At 43.1% G+C, this 26,383-nt stretch overlaps 1 protein-coding gene and 1 long non-coding RNA gene across 10 annotated transcripts in view; one reads left to right on the top strand and one right to left on the bottom strand.

The window, feature by feature from the left end:
* Nucleotides 1-26,383, top strand: part of LOC138184166 (serine-rich adhesin for platelets) — a 64,355-nt gene that overhangs the window by 33,842 nt on the left and 4,130 nt on the right. For 2 of the 5 annotated variants that reach the window (XM_069121892.1, XM_069121893.1), the window contains exons 2-7: nt 15,568-15,775; nt 19,145-19,648; nt 20,159-21,113; nt 21,592-22,566; nt 22,904-23,167; nt 26,163-26,347. In XM_069121892.1, the coding sequence (XP_068977993.1) occupies nt 15,614-15,775; nt 19,145-19,648; nt 20,159-21,113; nt 21,592-22,566; nt 22,904-23,167; nt 26,163-26,347 (3,045 nt within the window). In that variant the 5' untranslated portion in view covers nt 15,568-15,613. Of the gene's footprint in view, nt 1-11,670; nt 11,683-15,567; nt 15,776-18,156; nt 18,673-19,144; nt 19,649-20,158; nt 21,114-21,591; nt 22,567-22,903; nt 23,168-26,162; nt 26,348-26,383 lie in introns of those variants that run through there. The other 3 variants (XM_069121894.1, XM_069121895.1, XM_069121896.1) reach the window with 3 other exon arrangements.
* LOC138184171 (uncharacterized) overlaps nt 20,594-26,383 on the bottom strand; it is a 49,425-nt gene continuing 43,635 nt past the window's right edge. For 3 of the 5 annotated variants that reach the window (XR_011174271.1, XR_011174267.1, XR_011174270.1), the window contains one exon: nt 20,594-26,353. This is a non-coding gene — a long non-coding RNA (uncharacterized LOC138184171). The remainder of the gene's footprint in view (nt 26,354-26,383) is intronic. The other 2 variants (XR_011174268.1, XR_011174269.1) reach the window with 2 other exon arrangements.

The following is a 26,383-nucleotide window of genomic DNA, read 5'->3' as shown; positions in this document are numbered from 1 at the left end:
GATCGGACGCTTTCTCCCAGATGATCTCATCGCGTGGCATTTCAAACGTTGAGCATCAAAGTAATTCTTCAAGACGTTCACCCTCGCCTTTCCAGTTCTATTCGATTAAAGCAAACTAACGTAAAGTAACCTGCAATACTATCATGACTTTACATGTACGGTAGAACTTCATTTATTTCAACGAAATTTTAATCAGTGCTTAAATGAGCTCCAGCTGGTTCAATCTACTTGAAACTTCATTTTCCCCAGAGACAAAGCGTGGTACGAGGAAAACGTATCCCACATTTTCGACTTATTTCCACACGTAGAATAACCTCCTGTCGATTGCTCGTTTTCCTTCAATTCGAAATTAGCCAAATTCGACTATACTTGAGAGACGAGAAGCGTGCCACGAAAAAAACGTCACTTTATATTTCTGACTTACTTTTTCACGTAGAATCACCTTGCCGATCGTACCGTGATTACTCGGCCGCCCATATACCGTAGACGTACTATACATTTGTCCTCGTATAAGTTCATATAAACGGACTTCTACCATAATATACGTTTAGTCGAAGCGGTTCGTTCGTGTTATGTAAATGAGGGGTGGGACGAGCATACCCCAGAGGGTTTGTGTCGTTTGGCTTTCGTTGAACGTCCACCACGAGGGGAGAAAACGAGATAGAGATTCCAGGGTTCAGGATGCTTTTGTCGGTCGGCACAGCCTATCTGCCGTCGAATCTCGCGCCCGACATCGCGGGATAAAATACACGGACGCGGACTCTGGTAAAAGGAGGTGTGGTTATGGTCGGAGCTGGTCGACCTCGTTTAGGACCGGTAAAGGCATAACACGAATACACGAACGGACTGACGCACGTAAGTACAACTACAAATCGACTGGCGGCTGGCTCGACGCGTTTCAACCTTAGAACACGCGCTTTGAGTGCGGTTTCTCCACTGTTCGTAATGCAAGAGAACGGCCATTGTGAGAAATACGTTCGAATCAGACGCGAAGCTTGGTTGGAGAAGGATGTCCGATAGGACAGTTGCACTACCAGATTGGGACGACAAACTGAAAGCTTGATAGTCGCGGAAGAGAAGACTCGTGCAACGATGGAAAAGAACACGCTTTCATTCATGCCACCTTGCCCGGAACGCCGCGACCTTCGATGCGTGATTGACTGACATTTCGAGCAGTCGCGGGAATTCATTTGCATAGCAGGAAATTCTGCTTCGTTTACTTCGTAGTTCTGATGCCGCGGGCTCTTCGTTCGCATTTGATATAACAAGCGTGTCCTTTCGCGCGGTAAAATCGAAGGCAGACGTTTGAACTCGTTAAGAAAGCGTTATATAGCAATGTATCCTTCTTTGTTAATTATCCATACGTGTTTTCAGTATAATTTCGTAGAGCAAGAATCTGGTGTTACGTGTTATACATACGTAACTCATGAAAGTATAATATAGAAATGTACGTGCAGAGAGTACCTATAAGTCTATTATAGGAGACTTTTATGAATATATTACGCGTATTATGTAAATGTATTTGAAACTTCATTAGAACTGTAACGAGACTCGATTATCATGATTAACGATAAATGCATAATTGTTTTAGAAATTTATTTCCCCCGATAACTGTTCAGGAAACTCTTTCTGACTCGTGATCGGTTAGCAAAGCGCTAGCAAATTGCTTTAGAGAAAATAATCGATAACGAGAAGAATGAAGAGTGCTCGACCGCAGATTTACGTTAAACGGTTTACGAGGAGACTACGTGACTGAAGTTTGCGGCCACGAAAAACTGTACACGGTTTAACAACGGTTTCCAACGCGTGAATTACTGTTAGGCATTAGGGAAACCGCGAGACTATGCGGCGTTGATTGCCAGCTGGAAAGAAGAAACAACTTCCCGTTCCAGCGAAATGTCTCTTGTCGTTTTAATTTCCCGGTAGAAATGTAAATTCCATAAAGGCGAACGCACGATAAACATCACGGCCGTGATTCACTCTGTCGAACCGGTGTCGAACTGTTTTCGGAAAGGAAATGGAGAAAATTATCGCGCGTGCGAAAAGTAATATTCGACGACGACTGTACACGATTCTTCGTATTTTCTTCGTATTTTCTTTTTTTACAAGTTATAAAGCTGTATCGATACCGCGTTATATCGTTTTAAATTAGCGAGCATATGTAATTTATGTAGTACTATCAAAAATCGCATCGTATCCACGGTGTTGTTAAACGGATAAATATTTATGCAACACACCGCGATCGAACGTAACTTCATTTGCTGCGATGGCATCGCGGCGTGTTCCGCTCAAAAGCTCTTTGTTTTTACTAATTATGTTGAATTCCCTGTGGCAGGACGAGCAAAGGTTCAATTGCAACGGAATAGCCGCAAACGGTAATCGAGTTTATTGTGTGTAAATTCGACCCAGAGAATAATATTGACCGAAAGAATCCCAGTTCCAACGAATCGCAATAAATATATTAAGATAGGGTTATTTGTGTCACCTAAACTTTAACATTTTGAAATTCAATCTCGAACGTTACACGGAATAGTTGGCTCGCGATTGCTTGTGATTCGCGCTTTTGAATTCTTCGTTCGGAGCATCGATCTTTTTAAATAAAAGCATCGCTAACGATACCGGCATACTAAGTGTCACCTTGAAGCGTCCCGAAGGAATTTAGCCGGTCGCAAACCGCACCACGGCAGTACAAGCCTCGTCTGCGATGCAAAGTGTGCAGCTGCAGTCAACGCTTGGCGCCGATTCAGCCGATTATTCGGTTTCGATGCTTGAAAGGCTCTGACGATTATAGTCGTTCGTAGCCAATTTTCAAGATTTAGATTCGCCGTCCTTTCGAATTCGTGATTTGTAAGCGCTCAGATAGTTGAAACGTGATATTCGCACACACCGAGTTTCCTATTTCCGGACGGCATACTCGTAAACTTTCAGTTTCGAAAAATACCTTCTTCGGTAAATGGAATAACGCGTTGCGAAGTGTGTCAGCTTCTCGAGGCTATTGTGCAACGAGGATTCTATTGTCCGTTCCATCTCAGAGCGTTCTTTATCCCCGAAAAGCGGCAATTAGAAAGTTAACGCGGTTAGTTATCACACTGTATACATCGTTATAAAGACGACGCGCGAAGTTGTTTCACGATACACGGTTGACGAGCCACGAGGAACACCGGGGCCGATTACGCTCGCCCAAAGCAGCGGAATAAATTGCCACAGGATACCCGCTACAAATTGCGAATCACCGCGTTATTGCTTAATTGTTATTTCGAATTAGGGGCTTTCGGTGATTCTGTAATCAGCGGACAAGCGACGGCATGTCCGTGCAATTACGAATGACGATATCGGTCAACCCGTAATTCGGATAACAATTCCCCATCGCGTTAACCGGTTGAAAACTTGCGTCGCACGTTTCAAGTAGGAAGTCAGGTTCTACAACCTCGTCTAGATTAGTCAACTTACAGGAATTCGAATAGTTCACATTTTACAAGCTTCAACCTGTTACTTACTTGAAATATCCTTGAAACTTTGTAACACTCGTTTACGTTGTTCAATCCGACTTCAAGTTGCTTGTATTCAAACGATTGCCAACTTCATTACGATTTTGTTATCGAAATACTTGCAATACTTTCTTATAGCCACTGCATATAAATCTAATTTCTATTAAATATACTCGTGTATTTTTCGTACGATGACCGATAGTTCTTCCCTCATAAAATTACTAGAATTTAAACGGTCCCGAGCTTAATCTAACATTTGAGAAACTCGAGCGACTTAAATAGATTTAACTTGTGCAAGCTGAAAGTGGCTCTATGTACACAATATACGAGTTGATTTCCGGGACAGGCGCGGGTGTCTGGCTTTCGAACTTGGGTCCATTTTTCATCCCGAGAAAGTTTTGCGTGCCCTATCGCGAAAACGTAGAGCCTGCGACACCGCGAAGAGCAGTGTCCCGCGTTTGTTTAAGCGCGTACGTTATCTCGTCGTAACGCGCGGTTACTAACGAAAGTCAAACGTAGCCAACGACACATAGCAGCGAATTGCAAACGGCGAATCCTCTTACGCGCGTGCGACTACTTATCTGTTCCCTAGATCGTGTATCGCGATGCTGCAGCGCGAGCAGCGCTTTCCTTGAAAGCAGCCAGCTGCGGGAACGATCGCGAACAGCGCGACTCGTTCATGGATCGTTGAGAGTCTGAAAGCCAACAAAGGCCACTTTCGATCCTCGAAGCTGTTTCCACCTCGTTTCGCAGCGAGAGAGGATTGTCACACTTAAATAGATACAGAGTACGTTCGTGCAGTTTCTTGTAATTAGAGTACCTTGCTTTAATTCTAATCGTTAAATTAGCAATGTTTATGCAAATTCATGCTCTTACGGATATAATTAAGCTTTCTGGTCCAGTCGTTTCTTCTTCGCCTTTGTATTTTACAGATACTTTCTTCTTATATTTTCCAATATATTATACATTCATGAATAGCGTGAAATTTAAATATACTGGCTACTAAATTCGAAGACTTTTGATCCCAATCGCAGAAGTGCATTGAATATGATATAAATTGTGTAAAGGCAAAGGGTCACGGGTCTCACACATACGCTACACATCCTTGCCACGTGCAATCTAATTTCCACGTAGCGCCAGGCATACCGAATATCCACGTGAATTCTTCGAATTACTCCCTATAGATATCCTATCATAAAAATCTGTTATGTTCATCATCCGCTCATCATAAACGAGAATTCGATCGTTCCTACAGATACTCTCTCGTCTATAATTGTTAGAACACCCGATAATTTCGTGCAGGTGTGATATTTAATCCTGAATATCAGGGAAACGATTAATTGGCCAGAATTGTGTATTCGTGCAAAATAACGACTCTGAATATGCAGAAAATATTTGCAAAAAATATTTTCCAAGAGTTATAGGAAACATTGAATCAATCGTATATCGATGCGATGCAATTCGTTGATTTACATATCATTGCGGAAATTTTATGCGCATTCTGCGAATTTTCATACCATCGTATTTTCCATAAACGCATAAAAAGCCACGGTCTAATGATAAAACATTCGAACCCGTGTTTCTAAGCCGCATGTGGTACCGTAAATTTAGAATGAAACGCATTGCGATGTTCTTTGTTTCTACGACGAGGTGAGATCGCGTTGGACAGCTCGATAAGGGAAGCAACCTCGTTAATTGGTTACGATGGAAGATAATTCTCTGTGTTTTGCGTCGATCCGCTGTTTCATTCTCATCGCCAGATATTTTTTAACTAAAAACTCGGGGCCAGCGCTGCACGTATCCGGTAATTAATCGGGCGTAATCAATCGAGCCCGGACGAAAGTTCCACGCGTTTGTATTTTAATTTTATCGGGTACGAGTTCGAATACATGGAAACCAATTGATCGTCGATATAATCCCTCCTCCCCTCCTTATTCGCATACAGGTAACCGCTTCTCCTGTCGTATTTTTACCGCATTCCACCGTTGATTTCACGTTTCTGCAAATTTTGGGCGATTTCCGATTGCAAACTAGCACAAACGAGCGAATCTTTTGTTCCGGGTCGACACAATTATTCCCCCAAGCTATTTTTTCCCTTTCTTCTCCATCTCAGATTCGAATTCACCGACGAAACAACGACGTTTTAATTCCGCGATTAATTGACCATTCAAGCGTGCCAAGGTTTCTCGGTTTTTATTCACGGCACAACAAAAGGGTATCGCCGGGCCGAATATCCTTCATCGAGCAGAGTTGCTAGTGTTTTAAGGCTTTTGCGTAATTCGTGCAGCCGGGTATATAGCGAATCGATAGAAACTTGTTTCTTAACGTTAAATCTTTGATAAATGCAACACTTCGGTATAAATACGACGTCCGAAAGTCGTACTATAGAAAGTTCGATGCTCCAAGTCTAAAGAGCGCAAAACGCAAAGCTCAAAGCACGACGTCCGTGTGATAGATTTAACTGTTAGTTTCAAAAGTTAAGTTTTCGACATATTCGGCATGTCGAGGCTTGTAAAATACTCGAGTGCTATATAAACTAAATATCGAATCTCTAAAAAATAGCGGATGCTCTCGCTCGTAGACTCTGGAATCTCCGATTCTAAACAGGTAACATTCGACGGTTCCACGAGGGAACTCTTTGGTGCGCCTCGATTCGAGGAACGCTGGAATGTTTTTTTTCGTCTCGACCCGGGGCCGAATAAATCTTCGTCGCTTCTTATTCCCGTAGGAACGGCGCCATAGCCGCGCGATAAATCCGTTCGAGCTTCAAGATCACCGGCAGATCTCGTGGAACCGCGGCCAATCCGAAATGGCTAATAAGTTTCCAGAGGGGACTGGTTCGCGGGAAACACGGTATCTCGCTCTTTTAATCAGCCACCAGGCACCAGTCTCGGTGGCTTTTGCCCAAGAATCTCCTTCTCTGTGTGTTCTCTCGGTTGCTGCATGTTTTGCTTACCAATTCCCAAACGTTGCGACATTATAGTCTGACAATATTTATGTCCAGGATCGAGCAAAGCGACAGAAGAATCGATCTGGGCATTCGTAGAATTTCGGTCGCCTTGAGGATACTACGAGGATAAATGAACTTTCTTCAATGCATTTGGAGTCACGCGCGGACTTTGAGAAGTTGCTTCTTCCGGTGTTGTAGAAAATTAATATGAATTATCGACCAGGTCAAGGCAAAGTTTTTGTCAGTTTTTTAACTCGACTGTTGCTCTCGGGGTATATTAGAAAATTATCGCTTTTGTTTCGTTAACGATTCATGCATGGTAGAGAGAATGGTGGAGTTAAACATCAGCGAATTTAATATTAACCGACGGGGCAGGCTCATAATAATTACGGCGAGGAGAATTTCCAGACTCGTACTAACTCGAAAGTTTCTTTCCGGAGCGCTTCGTAATTAATGGAACGTTAACACTTGATCCTTTCGTGCTAATGACGACTCGCGCAGGTAACTGTACTTGCGGCCTATTCCTCTCGCGCTTGAACGCTTAACAAATATGTATCATCGTAAAACGTCGTACGCTGTTTTCTATTAACCTAAGCGAGATGCCTCTTATAACTTTGATATATTATTTGGGTCACTGTTTCCACTCTTACGCCGAGACGCGCGATCTGAAACCTTGGCTAGGAATTAATGCTTTTAAATTAACGGCTCGCGTAGCTTACAGTTCCACGATAGATCTATAAACCATGTTTTCACGATTAATCTATTCGTAGGCGAATCGAAAACTCTTTCTAACGGTTTATGATGTCGATTTATTCTCCATTGTCACGCATTAACGTTGGCAGCTGTTAGTCGATGGCGCGAGTAATAATTTGTTTTGTCTCGGTGTGCCGCCGTGCGTTCCCTTATTGTCGTGAGAAGGGAAACACTGTTTGGGTGCGACTCCCACGAACCACGGATTCTCGACGCCTGTTTCGTCGTTCCGCAAAATTGATCGCCTAGCTTGCTTTCCACGCGATTCTTCTCTTACGCGAATTTCATGAACGTTGGCCGCTCTCCTCAAAAATCAAGCTTACCATCGTGTGTTTTCACGAATATACGTATTGTTTATAGAACAAAATCGACGATTATACACTGTGGATTGTAAACAACCTGTTGGATGCTGGTTCGTTTCGTCATTATCGGAAATAACGAGGTAGAACGTATTAAACCTTGGAATTTCCTTTCATAATTACAACGTTGAAACACAGGATTCGAAAAATTAAATTAACCGGAGGCAAAATCGTAAATAAAATGTTGCGTTAACGATACGTTGTTCCTTAATAAGTTGTCAGGCAGAGAAGCTGCTTATTATGTTGATTACAGGACTGATTTTTGTAGGATACAGAACAGAAAACATGGTTCGAAACAATACGACGACGTGAATCGAGTTTGTTTCCTCGGCTGTTCTTGGGCCGCGTCATCTTTATGGAATGTCTCGGCAAGGTCTGCCTTTCTGACTTTGTGGCCGCGACGAAGAAAAGAGAGTCCGGTGGCCGCGTCGTGGTTGGCCCGTGGAGCGGTCGTGCAACGAACGAACAGCGTCGTCCCTAGACATCAAAGAGAGGAACTGCTTCGTAAATCATGCTCCGGTCAAAGTACGGAAGCGTGAAGTTTTACAAACGAGAGATAGCTGTATCTGCGTATTGACATGCATCCGACTCGATTCACCCGTGGTATTTAACATTTTGCCCTCGTTGCAGTCGCTAATTTTCGCGATTTCCTTGAATAGTATCGAGATACGAGGCCGTTGAACACAAATTTTTGATTGAAAATTCCCGTGTTTACGTCGTTTAATTGTGACGCGCGTAATTTCGATGAAGCCTCGAAGCCAGGAAAGATGGGCGTGTCACATTTTTAACGATGTTCTTTGCCAATACTGATTATCATTCAGCGTATCATTATCATTCGTTAACAATAAGAAGCTCGGAGCGTGTTCGAGAAGAATCGCTTTAATCTCTTTCATCGATTTCGTCCCACTCGCCGTATGATAGATACTACCGTGTAACGCGATACTAACTCAGATACAATAGGCAAGTAGAAACATTCAGAGGTTTTGAATAATACTTTCGTAAAATCCGATCAACGTCGAGCGCACCGAGAATCGGAGAGGGTGTTAGAGTGAAAGGCGACCAATCGCGAACTGATCGAAAGAATTCGCTGTTCTTCATGCATAATAGATAGACGAGGCGAGGATGACGATAGAGGTTTTTGTTTGCAAATTCGTGCTTCGTCTCTGTCTGTCATTGTTCTATAGTTGGCAGCGTGGCAATGAACGAGACCGAGTTTCATCGAGGCGCATGTAGCGCGCCAAGAATTTGAAATGATTTTGGCACGAGGGGGTCGACGACCCGTTCAACTGGCGAGGATAGAGTCCGTGAAGAGATCGATTCACGAACCTGTTTACGGGCCACGCCGTGAGAGGTCTCGTTATACGAGGCCTCGTGAAAGATTCCTTCGGTTTCCTACGTTCCAAAGATCCCGCCATCCGTTCTCTCTACTTTCTCTTATTCGTCATCCTACTCTACGAGTTTCCATTTTACCTCTTCTTCCTCTTTCTAGAGGATGTCTGCAAGATTATTTGATTTATTACCTGAAACTTACTACTTGAAACTCGAAACTAGCGCAAGACAGAGACACCAAAAATTCGAAAACAGCTGCACAATTAAATTATACGCTCTTAATTAATTGAGCTATAAATTACAGGATTTTGAAATTCGCTCTATGCTTTCTTAAACCTGATTTCGCTGTTAAATCAAAAGTACTCCGAAGCGCAGCGATCTCTAACGAGAAGCAACGTTGGCCAGGATATCATACAAATCCGTGTTATTTCATCAAGTAGAAAAAGCGGATTGTTGTTCGCGCGTCCATGTGATTCGAGTGATTGGGTCGCCAAGACAGGATCCAAGAACGCCGATGGAACGCGTCTCGGTCTTGAACGTGATCTTGAGAGAAACACGGTCGAACGCAGGCTCGTGCATGCGTCATTAATTCGCTGCAATTGACAGGCCTGTTTCGCGGCAACGGAACCGTTCTAGCTGATCGTTCAGCAGGAAGATAATCCTGGTCGCATTGGTCAGGAACGCGTAACCTGTCCCCGTCACCTTTAATTTTTCTTCGAGGCCTCGGCAGATGCGGCGGCATCCACGAGACTGCTACGGAGAAATGGAGCAAAAATTTCCTTGAAATTGATTGAGCGAGGTTGTTACGACTTTCCGAGCACGCCAGGCATACCGCAGCCTCCGTGTCGTGGATAAGTTATCGTCCTCGGTTTCAGCGTCGATATTTCTACCGTCACTAAATATTTCCCGGGGATTTAGGTGCCTAAGGTTGTTATATCTCGGCTCTTTTCTTCGTTTACATTCTATTTTTGAGCTTGATTTAATCTGCAGCCGATGGGGCGTTTTCGAAATCGAGCCCACGATGGAACGAATGGCTTTGGAATATTTAACAGAAACTGTCGTATAAATCACTGGTGTTCATTCTATCTTGAATAAAAATTCTTCTTGAAATATCTTTCGTATATTACACCTTTTTAGGTAAAATCTCCTGTCTACAATTTTTTCCGACATATTTTGAAATAAAATTTCTTCTGAAAATATTCCCCTTACGGTATTCTGTTCAGGTAAAACGATTTATCTACCGCTTTTCTCATTTCTCGTGATATTTTGAAATATTTTGAGACCGATACGTTTCTTTCCTTTTAAACGATACTGTAACGTCCTACGTGATTTTTAAGAACGTAGAAACACTCTAGTTTATTTGTCTTGAACGATATTCACATGGTTTTACCAGTTTATAACATCCTATGTATCATCGACCAAGACAGATATTCCTGAATTAATAGTTGAAACGCAGATAGAATATTTTATCGTACTAGGTATGATCGTTATTCGTGTTTAACGTGTACGTTTAAAAGTATAAATTAAATAGGATTTCACCTGTATTTCACATCAAAACGTTGTGTCTCACTTTCTTTAATTAATTGCTACATTAATAATACATTTCCTGTCTCTGCGTGTACTCGGATAATTATATAGGTTGTTACAAAACAGACATTTCCTAGAATTTAACGAAGACAAACAAACACGGAACTATTCCGATTATCGATTTTTATTAAACGATCGTCAAATTTTTCAAATTTAATCGATCTAACCGAGGACAGTTATTCAGGTGACCCTTAGGAAATCAGCAGCTACAAACTTTTTGAAATTTAATAACGTAAACGTAATTTCGAATTTAGTTAAAACAATTAAGCTACTTCATGCCAGTAGCCTCCAAACAACGAAAGATTAATCCGCAGATTATCTGTCGCCAAAGTAGCAAAGCCGTTAAAGTTCTCAGGTGGTCGCATCGGTCCGGAAACGAAGTTTAACGAAGACGTTCGTTGGAACGTCCTCTCCCCGCGAAGAAGTCCTCGATGGACGGGATTCCAGCGCGCGGATGGAACGCAGGGGATGTAACGGATCATCGAGATTGGAAACGGTACTTTATTCCTGGCCTGGGTCTGCTTGCAGCTCTCGTGCATGTTAATGCGGCACTGCGGTGTCACTACGGTTCTTTGTCCTTGGCGGGTCGTGTCGCGCGCGTTTACGCGCTCGATCGTTCATCCTTCGGGATTAGACTAGTCGTGGGAACCTGTTTGAGGAATTCATGGCGGATTCCGGCGCCCGAGAACTCGTCCGGGTAAAACACGCTGTACCACGAAACCTGTGATGTAATGATAGTTGGTCGATCATAGAAGCCGACCTTGATTTCTCTTTTTCTGCCAACGAAGTCGTCCCTGCTATTAGAGTAGCGGTGAGTAGCGGTAGCTGCAGTTACTTTCGGATTGATGGACGTCGAGAAGACTAGGAGCTAAGATCATCTGGATTCGAACGAGCGTTCAAGATCGAAGAGAATCTGCAACTACGAGGAATCGTTGTTGTTTGGAATGGACGCGGGTATGGTGGATAAATCGAGAGATTATTATAATCTAGAAAGCGATTTTTCGTCACGTATAATTTCACGAATATTTCTTTTGCAAAACAAAGGATAAAAATTGTGCTTACTTTACCGAACGCTTTACAGAAAGATTTATCTATGAATACAGCCGCCAATTTTTCGTCATGTGATACGAATCGTTACATTACAATGTTATACGAGGCTACATTGCAGTCTCATTAATTATGAACGACACTGTACGCGAGGAAATATAGCATCGACAAGGTTAATCCGGGCGAGAGTATGCTTTCCTGTCGACAGCGGCCACCGTGAACACAATCAGGACAATTGACCCGAGCTGGTCGCTCGACTGAATAATTGCCCCGCTTCCGGTCCCGCTTTTATCCGTTGCTATCGTATTGGCCGACCCTCGACATTTGCCAGCGATACCTCGAGACTCGCACGATCGTGACGCCCCATCGCCTGGGAAGATGTTCTCGAGGAAAGGATCCCTATCATCGTCGTAGAACCCTCCTCGTCGATGGAATCGTTCGAACGAATTGAAGGAAAAACGAAGAAACACGGTACGCTCGATTTGTGCGACCAATGCGGATCAACGTGTTTCGATTCGAGGCAAAATAATAAACGGGCAGGATCGTAAAACGAGAATATTCGGTAAGAAATTTCTATTGAACGAGGGTGAATGAATTTATTCGTTCGTTAAATGCAAGTTCCGCGAGTCGGTGTTTCCTGGTTGCACAATGGTCGACGACAAACGACCATGCGATTCGTGGTCGGCGTGAACATCGATTAAGTTTCCTTCTCTCTACCTTTTCCCATTGCTTCGAACGTGACCAACGATTCACCTTGCTGATTAAACACGGTGAAGATCGAGCAGCGAAACGATGTATAGAACTTGGCTTACAGCCACATCGTAGGAAAACGCAACGATAACATAAAAGATGAGTCAGTAGAGGAAATGTATCAGAGTAACGAATATATGTCATAAAAATTCATTACACAAATTGGAGATACTATTCGTTGAAATGTTTATCTCGCTATCGTTTATCGTGATTCTTGGCAAATTTATTCGAAAGACAGAGAGAAGAAATTTATAAAACAATTTCATATTCTTCCAATCGCTTGGAATTACGAAACGTTTCTCTTTTATATAAATAATAGATTTTTAAATCAAAAGAGTTCACGCAACAGCTCCTCTGCCTGCATTCGCACATGGCGATGGGTTTTTCCATTTTTCCTATGGTTTCCCACGAGAGAAGAACTTGTTATTCGCCTGAAAAAGTTTCGAGACGGAAGTTGGCGTGAAAGGATAAAAATCGCGAAGAAGTTGGTAAGATCTGGTGAATTTCAAACGGCTCTGGTTCGAAGCCCGGCCAAAGAAATTCCAAGACGTGACCATCGCGAGGGAAATTTTTGAAAACTAACCAACACCATAGCTTCCGACGCTTTCTCGCTGAGACGATAAACCATCCTCCCAAGGAAATTTCTTATCGTTTTAAGGTCCACGGTGGGAACCGTTCTCTCGGATGGCAGGAACGTGCGATATTAACGAAGCCGATAGATTTTATTCACTAGAGATTCCAACGATACCGTCGCTCCCTTCGAACCTGCTAGTTTCAATGATACTTTAATCAAGTTCTCTTATTAAGCGTATAATAAATGTTAAAGATTGTCCCACTGAATATTGGGATTTATCGACACAATGGATTAAATATTTTCGCGATCTCTACGATATATACACATTTGTACTAAATATCTTGTATATATGATAGACATTTCATTTCCAATTTCGTATCAATTTCATCAATATAATCATAGTGGTCCTCTGTCTTATTATAATGCTAATGAAATGTAGTATCGTGAGCTGCTTAGGGTGTTGATGTCGCTGCTGGGTACGGCCGCTTTTCTTCTCATTTTTGTATCGTGGAAGAAAAATTGGACACTCCGGTCCGAACGTTCGTAACCTAAGGCGCTAACCACTGCGCTGCCGTCGTCCGACACTAGTTAGTGTCGAGTGGTGGTATTTGCTATCGAGTGTCGCCATAGGCCTTTTTTCCACGATACTACACTCGGCCATACCTGACAATCACATCTGCTCTCAGATGTGCTCGTCAACGCTAATTTCACTCGCTGAATTTCTCTAGCGAGTCCTATAGGTCTTTGAGCGTTAACACTGCGCGCTTAGGCTCGTCTTGCCTTGGTCGTCTTATCACTGGAGTTATCCGAACTTCGCCGTCTTGATTATTGAGATCGCGATTTCCTTGACGTCTAAACGCTCCCCATCACGCCAATCTCATCGTCGTCGTCGTTTTCTCGCGCACCGTGTTTTCCCGCGAACGACGAGCCGCCAAAAATATGTGGTAACTTATATGGGTCTTAGAGTAAGGACAAGTAATGATGTTTTATTTGGAGTTAAGTTTAGTTTAGCAAGTAATACTCAATACAAAAAACTGATTACAATATCGTCGTACGTCTTATTATCATACTCGGCTCTCAACTTCCCGATTCATACTCTCCGGCTCCTCCACTTACACTCCCTGACTTCTCGACTCACACTGCGACTTCTCAACTCACATTCTGGCCGTTCTAGCATCCCTTTGTCTTTTCTTAGGTCCACTACGCACGTGTTCCGCAGACGCTCATTGCCAGGGTCATGTAGGCCTTTTCTACAAAACTATACAATTGAAAGACCGACGACCCTTTTCCCCGATACTACAGAAATATCAAAATGCCTCGTATCCCATAACAGGGCAATTTTAAAGAATAAATATGTATAGCAATACGACGAGTTAAACATCGGAGGATGTGACTCTACACAGAAAGCGACGATTATTTCGCTATCAGACAGCTATTTAACACAGTATGTGTTGAACTCGTTTCAATCTCGCTTGATAGAAAAACAAAGGCTGTGAAAAAGCTTCGGAGGTTGAAAGGGATGGTTAACGAGAGCCGGTGGGCTATATCTCCTGTAAAATAAAGCATCGCGTGTAAGAAGCTCGTGGAATATTCAGAATTAAACTCCTATTACCCCCGTGCTTCCGAAGACCGAATAATTTATTCAACTCATTCCCTGATCAAACTTTGTTGCAACGGACCGGCGTTAACAATAAAGCATCGTTTTATCGGGCAATTTATAGCCACGTCCTTCATTAAACTTCACCGAACGCTACGGACAGTTTTCCCGTAAACGTATGCGGCAAAAAGAAGGAGACGTTTAATTATCTTTTTATCCTACCCTCGAGGTTCATCGCGAGATTGCGTTTCGACTGTGCTCTCGCAAAATTTACTAGCTCCACTATATCGCACAGCACCGTGCTGTGTTTTGTAGGAATAATCAAATTTCAACTTCGCATTAATTATCCTGATTATCCATTATCATTTTTGTGTAATTTGTTAGGAACATATCGAGAAGATAAATTGAAAGTTGCCAATTTTTAGAGGATTATCGTATAAAAGTACAGTAGAAAAATACAACAGTGTCGTGTTTACGTAGTGCGGCTAGTGAGCAGTTCACGAGCAAATTACAACCATTCTGTTGTGAATAGGTTCTTCGACGTGATGTTGTTGGAAGCGGTATAGCGAGGCTATAAAATTGTTCAGGTGTACAAATCTATAGGTTCCAAGAGACAAAACAACGATTTGAAACGTGCAAGGGGAAATAATATGCTCGAGACCTCGTTCAGAATTGCATTGTGTCAATTCAGTATCGTTCCTCTTCTTCCTCTTGCAGAATATTTTTAACAAATTTGCAACAAATATTTTAACAATATTTTATCAAGTTGTATAGTATAGAATTTACTTCGAAGAGATTGTTGCATTCACGAGACACAAGTTCTGGGTATTAACCGTTAATTCTAGACCTCTTTATTGGTCCCTTTCCTTAATTTTCCAACAAACGACTCGGTATCTCTCGCTCACGAAACCAAGTCTGACTCGCTTCCGGCAGTTAAATCAGTCTTCTAGCAGGGACACCGTGTATATCTGGAGTAATGTCTCCCTAGAGGAGAGCACGACGTGCAGTCGTGTAGGAGGAGCGGTTCTCTCGTGCGCGATGTTGCACACGTGCAGCACGAAACTCACCGTTCACCGGCGATGCTATAGCGACGGGTTAAGAATTGGACGATTACTATTTCGCCTCTTTCCTTTCAGGGTGATGATGTAACGGGACTTTCGCTGTCGCTGCAGTGAAGCAACGATGTCCACACAATGCAACCGCTTCGTGCAGAACGCCTGGAAGAAGGAACTCTGTTCGAATTGCTTCAAGCCAAGAGAGGAACACACTTTGCCGGAAGAGACGTTCAGGTTGAACATTGGCAAGGCTCTGAACTATGTGAAGACTGATAATGTTAAGATACAGGTATTTTATTTCCTACTGAGTTACCTACTTACTTTAGAATTTCAATCTTTTGCATTTTATTGGTCCCGTTACAGGGACATTGATAGTGTGAAAATTGTTTCTTCTATTGTCTTCGCCGACGAATAAAGATCCTTACTTTTTATCGAAGCAAAAGTACTTCCAACACGGATGATATAATTTAAAGGAATGCCAACGATTTTACTCCTGGCCGTTTGAGAAGCAAGCCAGTAGTAGAATATTATACATACACAGTAGGATGACGTATACAGTACACTTTGTATAGTATACTGCGGCATTGATTCAACGAAGACAAATCGGATTTGTATAAAATGTACTACGAACCTTAGCTAAAGTTTCTTCAGACTATGAGTTACGGAATATAAATTACATACGCGCGTGTGTGTGTATGTGTATGTATATGATGTCCAATATTTTACATAAGACTGTTACAGTTAACGACCTCTTAAATGGCAAGTAAAAATATCATACAGCAGCAACATCGTAAAACTAGAATATCATGTGGTTCATTAAATTATCGTTAGGCTAAATGATATTGCAATACATACAAGTCCCTAGAAAATATCGCTAATTTTCTGTGCCTGAGCGAAGCAGCTGCGCAGCGTAACCGGGAAACTTGGTTATTCCTCGGCCATTGATTCTAATCGAATAACTAGAATGCTTCTGGAATGGGACTACTAATTAGTAATGATCTCTGGTACACGTGAAAAAACAGCTTCGATGGCGCGATAACCGCGGACCACGAAATTGGCTTTCTCGAGACACGGACAAGATCAAGAGACCAGCCGCGTGGAATTAGCATTTTGCTAGCAGGTTATAGGAGCGAAAGAACCAGGGAGCAAACGACAAAATCGATTCGGGTAAACTAGCGTGGCAGGGTCCCGCTATCGTTTTCACGCGTGACGTTGGGATCGAGCAGGCGGCGAGCTAAACTGTTCCACGCTTGGAAAATTGTTACCAAGTTCCGGCCACGAATCGCGGCGGCATTATGGCAGCGGCATCAAGTTCGTAAAACTGGGTCGTTCGAGCAAAGGACCGTCGTGCACTGTCGTTCGTCGGGAATTCCTGGCTGCCGCTGGTAAGAAGAAGAGGGAATTTATGTGTAACCATGCGGATCGTAATACGTGGCGATGTCCAACGAGCTTTTTACCCGCGGATCGCATTCGCGTTCCTCCATCTATAATTTCTACCAACTTATGCTCGGTTTTGTACTCGCGTTTTCTTATTCTCGCCAAGGCACGTTGGAATTCACGTTCCTCGAGATCCACAGCAGTGGATGGTAATGGAGGAAGAAATTTGATCGAAGAGCGTTATAAGATGTTCAAACACGCCACATAATGAAGGAAAAATCTCCGAGAACACCGAGTGATAAGTGTTCCGCTACTATATATAGACCGTCGATTCCAATTAAGCGAGTTTATTTGGTCTGCTGGTTAATTGTTTTCATTTGGATAAAAAATGTGGCCGGTTAAAGCGAGACCGGATAACGTCCGGTCTTACCGTATTTCTTTTAAAGAATCGGCACGAGAAGAAGCTACTGGAGATACACCTCGTGGCTCCATCTCGTTTCCGTTAATATCCAATTGAGAAGACCGACTGAATCGCAGTGTGACGTCCTCATTGTCGTGGAATTCTAAATTTACATGAAGCATATGTGCGCGTCAGCCAGTGACAAGGGTGAACGTTTAATCGCGCGACACGCGCGCCTCTGTCCACGCTCGAGAGGGTAGGCGTTATTCTACGAGGGTTTAATGCCGCATGTGGGCGCGTTCCATCGAAGGAAATCATCGTTCGCCCACGTACTCACGACGCTTTTAAGATCATTTCGCGTGTTTTCTCATTTACATGCAGGAAATTGGAGGGAAAAATAAAACGGCAGGCAGATGAGAGAGAGAGAGAGAGAGAGAGAGAGAGAGAGAGAGAAAATGAGAAAATGAGAAAACAGGCATCTACGATTACTTTCTCCAGCTGATTAATCTCGAGACTTTTCAACATCCGGTGAGATGTAAAATAACGCATCCGAGAGCGATCTTTTTTCGTTCCGCTGGATCGTAGAGGGGATACGTGTTCAAGTGTGTCGATAACATCCGGCGAAAGGAACGCGTGAAAAGTGGCAACTCGCGAAAAAATGATGTTCGCAGCGACGAGAGGGAATGGGATGAAAAGTCGAACGAGAAAATTGCCAAGGTGTTCGTACGAGACTATGGAACGACGTAGAAGCTTGCCATAGCTTTTGTCGAGTCGTCGTTTTCGAAAGAATTCGCAGTGTCATTTCGATGATCCCACCACCCTCTTCTATTCGCTGACTCGTGTTATGAAACAGGGACAACGTCGACGAATCTGCGACGAATATTCTAGCTAGTCGATAGTTTCTTGTCGTAGCTGATAAACGAAAATTCTAAAACAGTCCGAAACGTGTGAAATTCGAGAACAGCTTGGATCCACGTTGAATAATTCATCAACGGTTTCATTAACGCCAGCTGACCACCCGAGAGTTTCGGCGAAAAATAACGTTTTTGCACCGGCTGCATTGATCCAACTTGAGCCAGCAACTTTCATTTCCTGGCAAACGGTGATAAGACGTTCAAGTGTACGAGGAGACCCTTTAACCAGATCCAGAATACTATTTCTTCCGAGTACCGGTGAATTATTAGACGGATTACTAGAGGATAGAGTGGTATGGACGATTATAACTTACTTAAGCTGGCTCGGGATTGCTCCTATCCGTCGGCGCTGCTGCCAAACAATAATATTTAATTCCTGTCGAAGAGGATTGGATCGTGAATCTGCGGAACTAGCCTGGAAACTTGTCCATAGAGTAGATACTTGATCGCCGTCCACGAAGATTACGATTCATGCCGATCACTTGGAGAATCGTGGTACATAATGCATCCTTCGAACGTTTCGATCCGCGTGAAACTTCCGCCGTTCCTTCGGTCTAGGGAACAACGTTTCATTTCACGTTCATTGAATACGTAATGAATTGGAGAAATTCGTATAGAAATCATAGAAATTCATAGAAACGTTCGCGCTACAATAATAAGTATCTAATTGTGTATTTAATTGTACAAACGTATTGTATATTTAATTGTTTAAATGTACTATGTATAAACAGACATAATTAGAATTATACGTCGAAATTGAAATAGGAATATATAATTATATTTCAATCTCGATAGAGGTTGACGTCAAACACGCGTCCAAATTAACTACGGTATTCATAAATATTCAAGAACCGATTTATTTTACAGCACAAATAATTGCACGGAAAAAATCCGTGTCTCAGCTGACGCTTTAAATGTTTAAATCTTATAATAATAAATTATAAATATAAGTTTTGATCATTTTCAGAGTATTCTGCGTGGGAAGGCGGTGTCTCAAAAGGATCAGAAAAAGAAGAGCGTGGCATTTACGGAGCGGCTGACGGAGGTAATCGGTTATGGAGGCGACGACTTCGTCTCCGAAGGTGAAGAGGAAGATGAGCAGGACTCGGTGGAGTCGTTCAACGGGGACGATGACACGTTGCCAGACAGCGAAGAGGAAAGGGCTTTGGGCAACTTGACGCGTGCCAATACCAACTTTAATACGATCACCGCAAACTTGACGGAGATCGTCTCCACGAACGAGACGAGTAAGTCGTCTACAACGACGAGATCCTTCGCGTCCCTTATGTTGGGAAGGATACAGAAGGATTCAGAAGGCAAGAAGACTACGTTGTTGGTCTCTGTCACGCCGTTTGGCGGTGACGAATCTTTGCCAACGGCAAAGAGGCCTAGCGATAAGAAGGTGAATGGATTCGTTAATGGCTTAACGAACTTTACCAAATCTAAACTAATGGAAACTGACAAGTCAGAGGTTGGTATTTTGTATTACATTCGTTGCATGTTCGATTTTCGTCGTCTCTTGATTAGCATTGTCATAGAATGATCATAGAATTAACAAAGACAAATGAATTTCATTTAAACCGATTTTAGTGTTACTGTCTTGCAAACGTAGATATAACGAAACAGTTGTTCTGTCCAGATTAACAGGCAAATGAACAGATAATTTTCGTATAATACCTGTCTCTATATTGTAAAATACTACGTGTGCGAATTATTATCCTGCATTTACGATACTTACTAAGAACTTCTAGCCACGATTTTCTGATTTTTATTTCACGTCTTTAGAAGCACTTTGGAAGATAAACGTTTGCCGATTTGGATTCACGTCATGCGCGGTAAACGCATTAAAGAGATCTTCCCTTTGTAGCGAAACTTTATTGAAACTTTCCGTCGAATTCGTATCGTAAAGTGCGTTAAAGAAATATTCTATACTTGGTGAAAAGTTTCTTTCCTTTTTTATCGACTTTTAATATTCCTACAGACGATGTCGAAGAGCATGAAAAAAACCGATGTCGATGCGAGAAAGGAAGAAAAGAAGGATCAGAAGTTTTCATCCGGCATGGAGAAGATCGTGGACATGCCCCTGATCACGTCGAATAATTTAATTTCTGTCATGCAAAGAAACGAATCGGGAGATCCTGATGACACCAAGGACAGAACGTCCGAATCTAACATAATCAACGTCGAAAGGAATTTAGAGAATAGCAAATCGGATAAGAAGGCTGCCAATATTCCTCGAAGCCAACCAATTAAAAAGTTCGACAACGAGAAATCCAAGATTCCTGCGCAAGCTTCGCAAAATGGTGTCAAGATCGAATATGACTTTACCGGGAAAATCACGAAGAAAGCACGCGACGTATCGAGAATAGAAAATGAATCCTTGGACAAGGGTATCGAATTGACTTTGACGCCTCTGAAGAACGAGGCTGAAGACGCTGCTGAGAGCGATAGATCCATGGTTGTTCGAGGAAAAGACGCCAATAAAATCAACGCAACGTTAAACGACAGTAGGAATATCGTTAAAGATGATCCATTGTTACTTGAAGTGCGAAAAGTGGAAGGTGAAGCTACACCCGTGGAGAAGAAGTTCAGTTTTGAAGAAAGTCGAGAATCGGCTGGTGAACCGGATGGAAAGGCGGACGAAGAGGAAATGACGGAACCGCCAGCTCTTCCAAAGAGTCCTCCGCCTATTGAAACTAAGCATCCTGCTCAGGCAGAAACGTGTAAGACACCGATCATCACAACCGAACCGAGACCGTCTTTCCTACATGGAACAGTTCACTCGGAGTCGAAGATGAAACCTATGGTGCCTCAGAAGCCGACTAATTTCTTGGCCAAGAGTAGTCCTACGTCGCCTGATACAAATGGAAAGAAAAGTTACGTGTTACCGCCTCCTTCGGTTCAAAACGCCGCAGGCAAGCCCGCTTCGAGCACAGGTGAGAATATTTTTCTTTCTCGAAAAATATGTCGCATCTTTCTTGAACTTTTAAGAGTTTTGTATAAAATCCCTGAATACTTACACTTTCAAATATTTTCATGTAAATATTTCCAAACTTTCGAGTTTCCAAGTTTTCCAATATCTAAATGTTCGAATACTTCAATTTTTCAACTTTTAAACATTTTCTTCTTTCGAAATAATTTTCAAATAAATTCTCGATTTTCTAACGTTTAAATCTCCCAAGAAACAACTAAACTTAATGATCTGCGACAAAGTCATTCGCAGCGGCGACAAGGGCGTAACGATTAGATCACTGTCGCGACGATACTAGGATTACTTAGGGATTCGGTAGACGGTTCGCGCAAAGTCATCCTTCTGATTAGTTGAAACGACCACGTAGATCCACGATTACGTTGTCCACGGTACAACACTCTCCGTTCTAATTAACGACGTTTGCATTTTCAACTGATTTACAGGCGCCAACAACGTTCCACCTCCGGAACAAATAACTTCCTCTCGTCTAACAGCTACCAAAGACAAGTCGGAGGAGCAAGTTGCCGCTTCGCTCTTAGATCAAAATCGTGGATCTTTGAACGCGGATACTCCAAAAGACTCGGAACAGCGAGAGACCGAAACTTCTCGATCCCAAATCAACTCAAAGTCTGTATGTCAAGGTATCGAGTCGAAGTTACCGACCGTTGAGATGTCTGCATCGAAAACGTCGCCAGGAAGCAAGTCAAAGGCGTCGTCGAGCGTAGTCAGAAGTCAGACCACAGATTCAGCAGATAGTACGGAGAATCCGGAGGTAGACGAAGAAATTTCAGATACCCAATTTTCGACGGTAGAGTCGATACGGTCGCCGAATAAAAGAAGAATGGCGCCAAAACCTCCAGCGATCGATTCTACGGAAGAACTGGCTCCTAGTTGTAGCTTGTTCGCCAGGAATCCCGGGGCGAATTTCAAATCAGACTCTCCGGTGGTCAGGGAAAAAGAGAAGAGAGAAAGAGCCTCGTCGTGCAGCCCGAAGTTTCGAAAAGCTGTCTCGGATCTTCCAGATCCTACGAGCGCGCAAACGTGCGATCCAGCGTCCAGAAGAACGATATCTCTGTCGCAGGATAGCCTGGCAAGTGGGCCAGAAGTTAGAGAAGAAAAGAAGAGAGGTAGACCGCGTTTCTCTTTGAAGAGATTTCTCAGGATGGGTTCGAGGAAAGACGTGGATATGGTTAGCGGTCACGCGTCCAACTCGAGGATCGACGAAATACCATCGACGCCGCAACCTAAACCACGATTAGAAATTATTCATCCGTTGGAGTTGGATGGTGCTGCTGTTGAAGTGGTGGGAAACGATCGGATTAGCAGGATAAGCGAAGATCAACCAGATTCCTGCGGTTCTAGGAACGACGCGGGAAGAGCAACTCGATCGCCGTTGTCCGCCGGATCGCACGCTGCCGGTAAGTTTTCCTTTTGACACACGATCGCTCTATCCGATAGTGATCTATCTTGGTGAGGGATCGAGGGAAACGGAGAAGCGGTTCTTTTAGAATTTCGTCCATAATTTTGGCTTATCAAAATTTAACTGGTCTCTCTTTGTCAATTAATTAGCATGTATATTAGTGGTACGGACATCATCGTGTCACGTTCATTTCGCAGTCTCCTCAAAGAGAACGTTTAATATTCAAGCGCGTACCGCGATGGTTCTCCACCATCGAGAGCGAATTCTCCGAAGATAGTAAATTTGCAAGGACCGTATGCCGGCTGTATAAAATATGCGTTACTATGTTATGGTAGCGAGACCAGGGAAACCGCCACCACCACCAAGGAACCAGTCTTTGGAGGATTGGTCGAGACTGGATCCAGCTAGCAAACCGGTCAGACCACCACCGCCACGCGTTGAGACCAAACAACTACCGTCGAGGAACGACAAGTCATCCACGAAAACGTCGCCCTCGTCGTCCACATCTTCAACGTCCTCGTCGTCTACGTCGTCGTCTTCGACATCGTCCTGGCAGCCAGCAGCCTCGACCACCTCAGACTCGATTTACGCGAATCTGGGTAAGTTCAGGCCCATCCAATGTAACTAATGATTATCCACGGCAAAAATCTCGATGTTGTAACAGCCATACTCACACGAATCCTCGCGCCAGCTGCTTCCTTGACGAATTTACAGTTTTCTTTGCGAGAGTACGTCCGATCGGGGAATATAATCCTGTAACGCTGGATAACGGTGGTTAACTCTCACCTTTCCCTCACGGGTTTTTTTCTTCGTTCCTCGTTTCGCCGGGTCGACGTACGGTCGTCGTGAAATTGCCGTTTCTTTACACCCGTCTGCCCCCTTTTTTTCTCAATTTGGATAGTGCTCGTTTGTCCGTGCCTGGACACGAACGAGGACTTAGACGATCGATGAAGACGAAGAGTCGCGTGATCCTGTTTATATCGGGATTCCCGTGAATCAGTCAGATTAATATTCTTCTCGAAGTTACGTTCTCTTTTAAACTTTTGCTATATGCCATACGCGTTTCGTATTCTAATTATTGTTTCTTATACTCTATACGACTAATCCCTTCGAACGACTATACTCTATACTCGTGTACTTTCTCGACTAATTGCTCTATTTAGAGACATTATACCGAACGATTCACGATTCTCTGTGATATATCTTATTACCGTTTTGTTAGATAAAACAACGCGCGATGACGTTTCGCGCTTCGTGTTTTTCAACAGCTACGTTTGTCGACGAAACACCGTAGTTGTGATTATCTTTTTTGTACCGCGCGAATCGCCGTCGTTTTGATACAGAAATTTCTCTATCGAACGAGCTAAAGTTGCCTCCAACGGACCAGAGTGCGATCAAGAGTTTGAGAATGGCTGGCCGAATTTAAGAAAGAATTTGAAACTGGAAAAAGTGCGAAACCAGTTGTATGAACCGATGATTACACATTGTTTTTTTTTTTTTTTGTAAATAAAACCATAGAAATGGAGTACGAAAGATTCTGTAACCTCGAATTTCTGTGTCTGAAATAAACGTTTGTTGCCTGAAAAACCAGAGAGCCTTGTTTTCTTGGTCACGTAATATTCTCGCAATTTTTTCTTTCTTTCTTTTTCTTTTCTTTTAGATTTTTGGTTCGTTGCACCCGTCGTGATCCCAGTATCTCTCTATCCGTTGCGTGTGCTTTCTCCTTTCTTTTTCTTTTTTCATGACGAACGGAACGAAGGCCTCGACGATGTGAAACGACGAAGCGAAAAAAGGAACCACGATCGTTCCCATTCATAATTGTTATTGGATTGCGATCGTTTGATGTTTGCGCGGTTCGATTTGGGGTTGCTTTATCGTTAACCGCATGCACCGGATACGACTGTATTCAAAAACCACTCGAAACTTGCATACGTTCCCTTTTTCATCCTCCATTCCGCTCGTTCCATTATTTCCTTTCTTTCCTTAATACGTTCGTTACCATTTACCGAATAGGAATATCCTTGTCAAACGACCCTCTTAAACCACATTGTTAAAGTCTATCTTTTGTAAACTTCTCGGTTTCCTTAAACTTTAAAATTGTTCTTCTATAAAAGGCAGAAGACGCGACTTTTCACGTTTTCCCTGCGGTTTCCATTTTTGCGTAATATACTTTACGCGCAAAATTAGCAAATATCACGCGATTTACAAACAAGCATGCACACAATGCGTGATAGCGGCATTCCTTCATTTCGATTCAAAAAGACAATTTCATTCGCGTGCTAAGCATCGATCTGCTCGACACCTTCCTTCTCTTACGGACGACGAGTCGAATTTGCTTTGGTTAGACGAGAATCGAACAGCTATAGGGTAGAGAGGTGCTCGTCTCATTCCTAGTCCGCTGTAAATAGTGAACATGTCGGCGGCGACGTGACAACGGTGGTAGGATTGTTGCGCAAGGTATCCTTAACCGTCCCAGGGTGCAACTAACGCCGCATGTATTGATTGCATATTAGCATCGTGTTCTCTCCCCCTTCCCCTTCAGTCAAACCTTGATAACGAATGCCTGCCAATTCCAGGATTCCCGATGATTCGCGCAGGAACTCTAAACGCCACTTAATTCACTGTGTTTCGCCCTGGAATTTCTAGAACTCTATTGAACCCTTTAGCTTCGCCGGAACTTCTCCAAGGAATTAGGATACCGAGAGAGATGTGTCTCTCCTTCCACAGGAATTACGTTTCCAATTGATACGAACGGTATTATTTAGTCGATTTAACGTTGGAAGAAAGTTGAAGGGTTAAATAGACACGATTCTCGTTATTCGATTACCATACAGTATCGGATCGTTCGATAAGCTGATGCTGATTTTTGTAGCACAATATCTAATTCGCAGCGTCAATTACTACGCGTCATCGGTATTATGTATAGATGGAATCCTTGATCTCTCGTATTCCTATTTTCTCGATTTCCATTCGCCAAGAACATGCTGTTCATAATAGAGCCGCGAGAATGGGTCTGCCAAGTCCAAAGTTGATTTAAACCTCGAAGATGGATGAATTTTTCGGATATAAAACAATTGTAGGAAAATGGAGTTCTAAAACTAACGGAACAGTTGAAAAAGATCATTGAACGAAACTGTACGTGTATATCATATTAAAAATACACGTGTTTCGAAAAAGCAATGTTACGAACCATTTAAAAATCGATACAAAACTTATCGAACGATCGAATAAACTACCATTAGCATTATCGTACTTACGCTGTAGTCGTATTCGTAAGAGTTTTATCGGAAAAATGATTCACGATTGAAACACCGACGAGCGGAAGAGCGATCCGAAATCGTCGATACGACGACCTCGAGTGATTCACCAACGTGTCTGATTTGTCGCTTTGCCCTCGTCCTCTCGCAACAACAGTCCATTCTGCATAGATATACACATACGTATGTACGTGCTAGCGCGTCTCTAGTGTTTTAGCCGGGAACGATAATTCCGTCTCTCCTAGCACGCTAGTACGCTAGCTAGCCTGTTTTGTGACATGCCTTGTGTCTTGTGGTACTAACCCATGGCGCTTGACGATGGCGGACGTGCCTGCAGCAGCGGAGGATGTTACAGGTGAGGTGCGCAGCTCGTTGGCACCCTCGAAACCGCAAAGAACCGCCAGCATGAGGGACCAAGCGACCTCGCAGCCAATCCTCAAGAAACACGGCTCCTCAAGCCCGGCCCTTAATCAGGATTACGAGACTGTCGCGGTTACTGCACCACCCACGTCCGATTCTCTGGTAATGCTACAATTAACGGGCTTTTAACGATTTTTA

The sequence above is a fragment of the Bombus flavifrons genome, chromosome 10 (assembly GCF_040668555.2).
Source record: "Bombus flavifrons isolate JBK064 chromosome 10, iyBomFlav1_principal, whole genome shotgun sequence".
In the NCBI taxonomy this organism is placed as follows: Eukaryota; Metazoa; Arthropoda; class Insecta; order Hymenoptera; family Apidae; genus Bombus; species Bombus flavifrons.
Note: the sequence above shows the minus strand (reverse complement) of the source record. Positions and strands in the feature narration are given on the sequence as shown.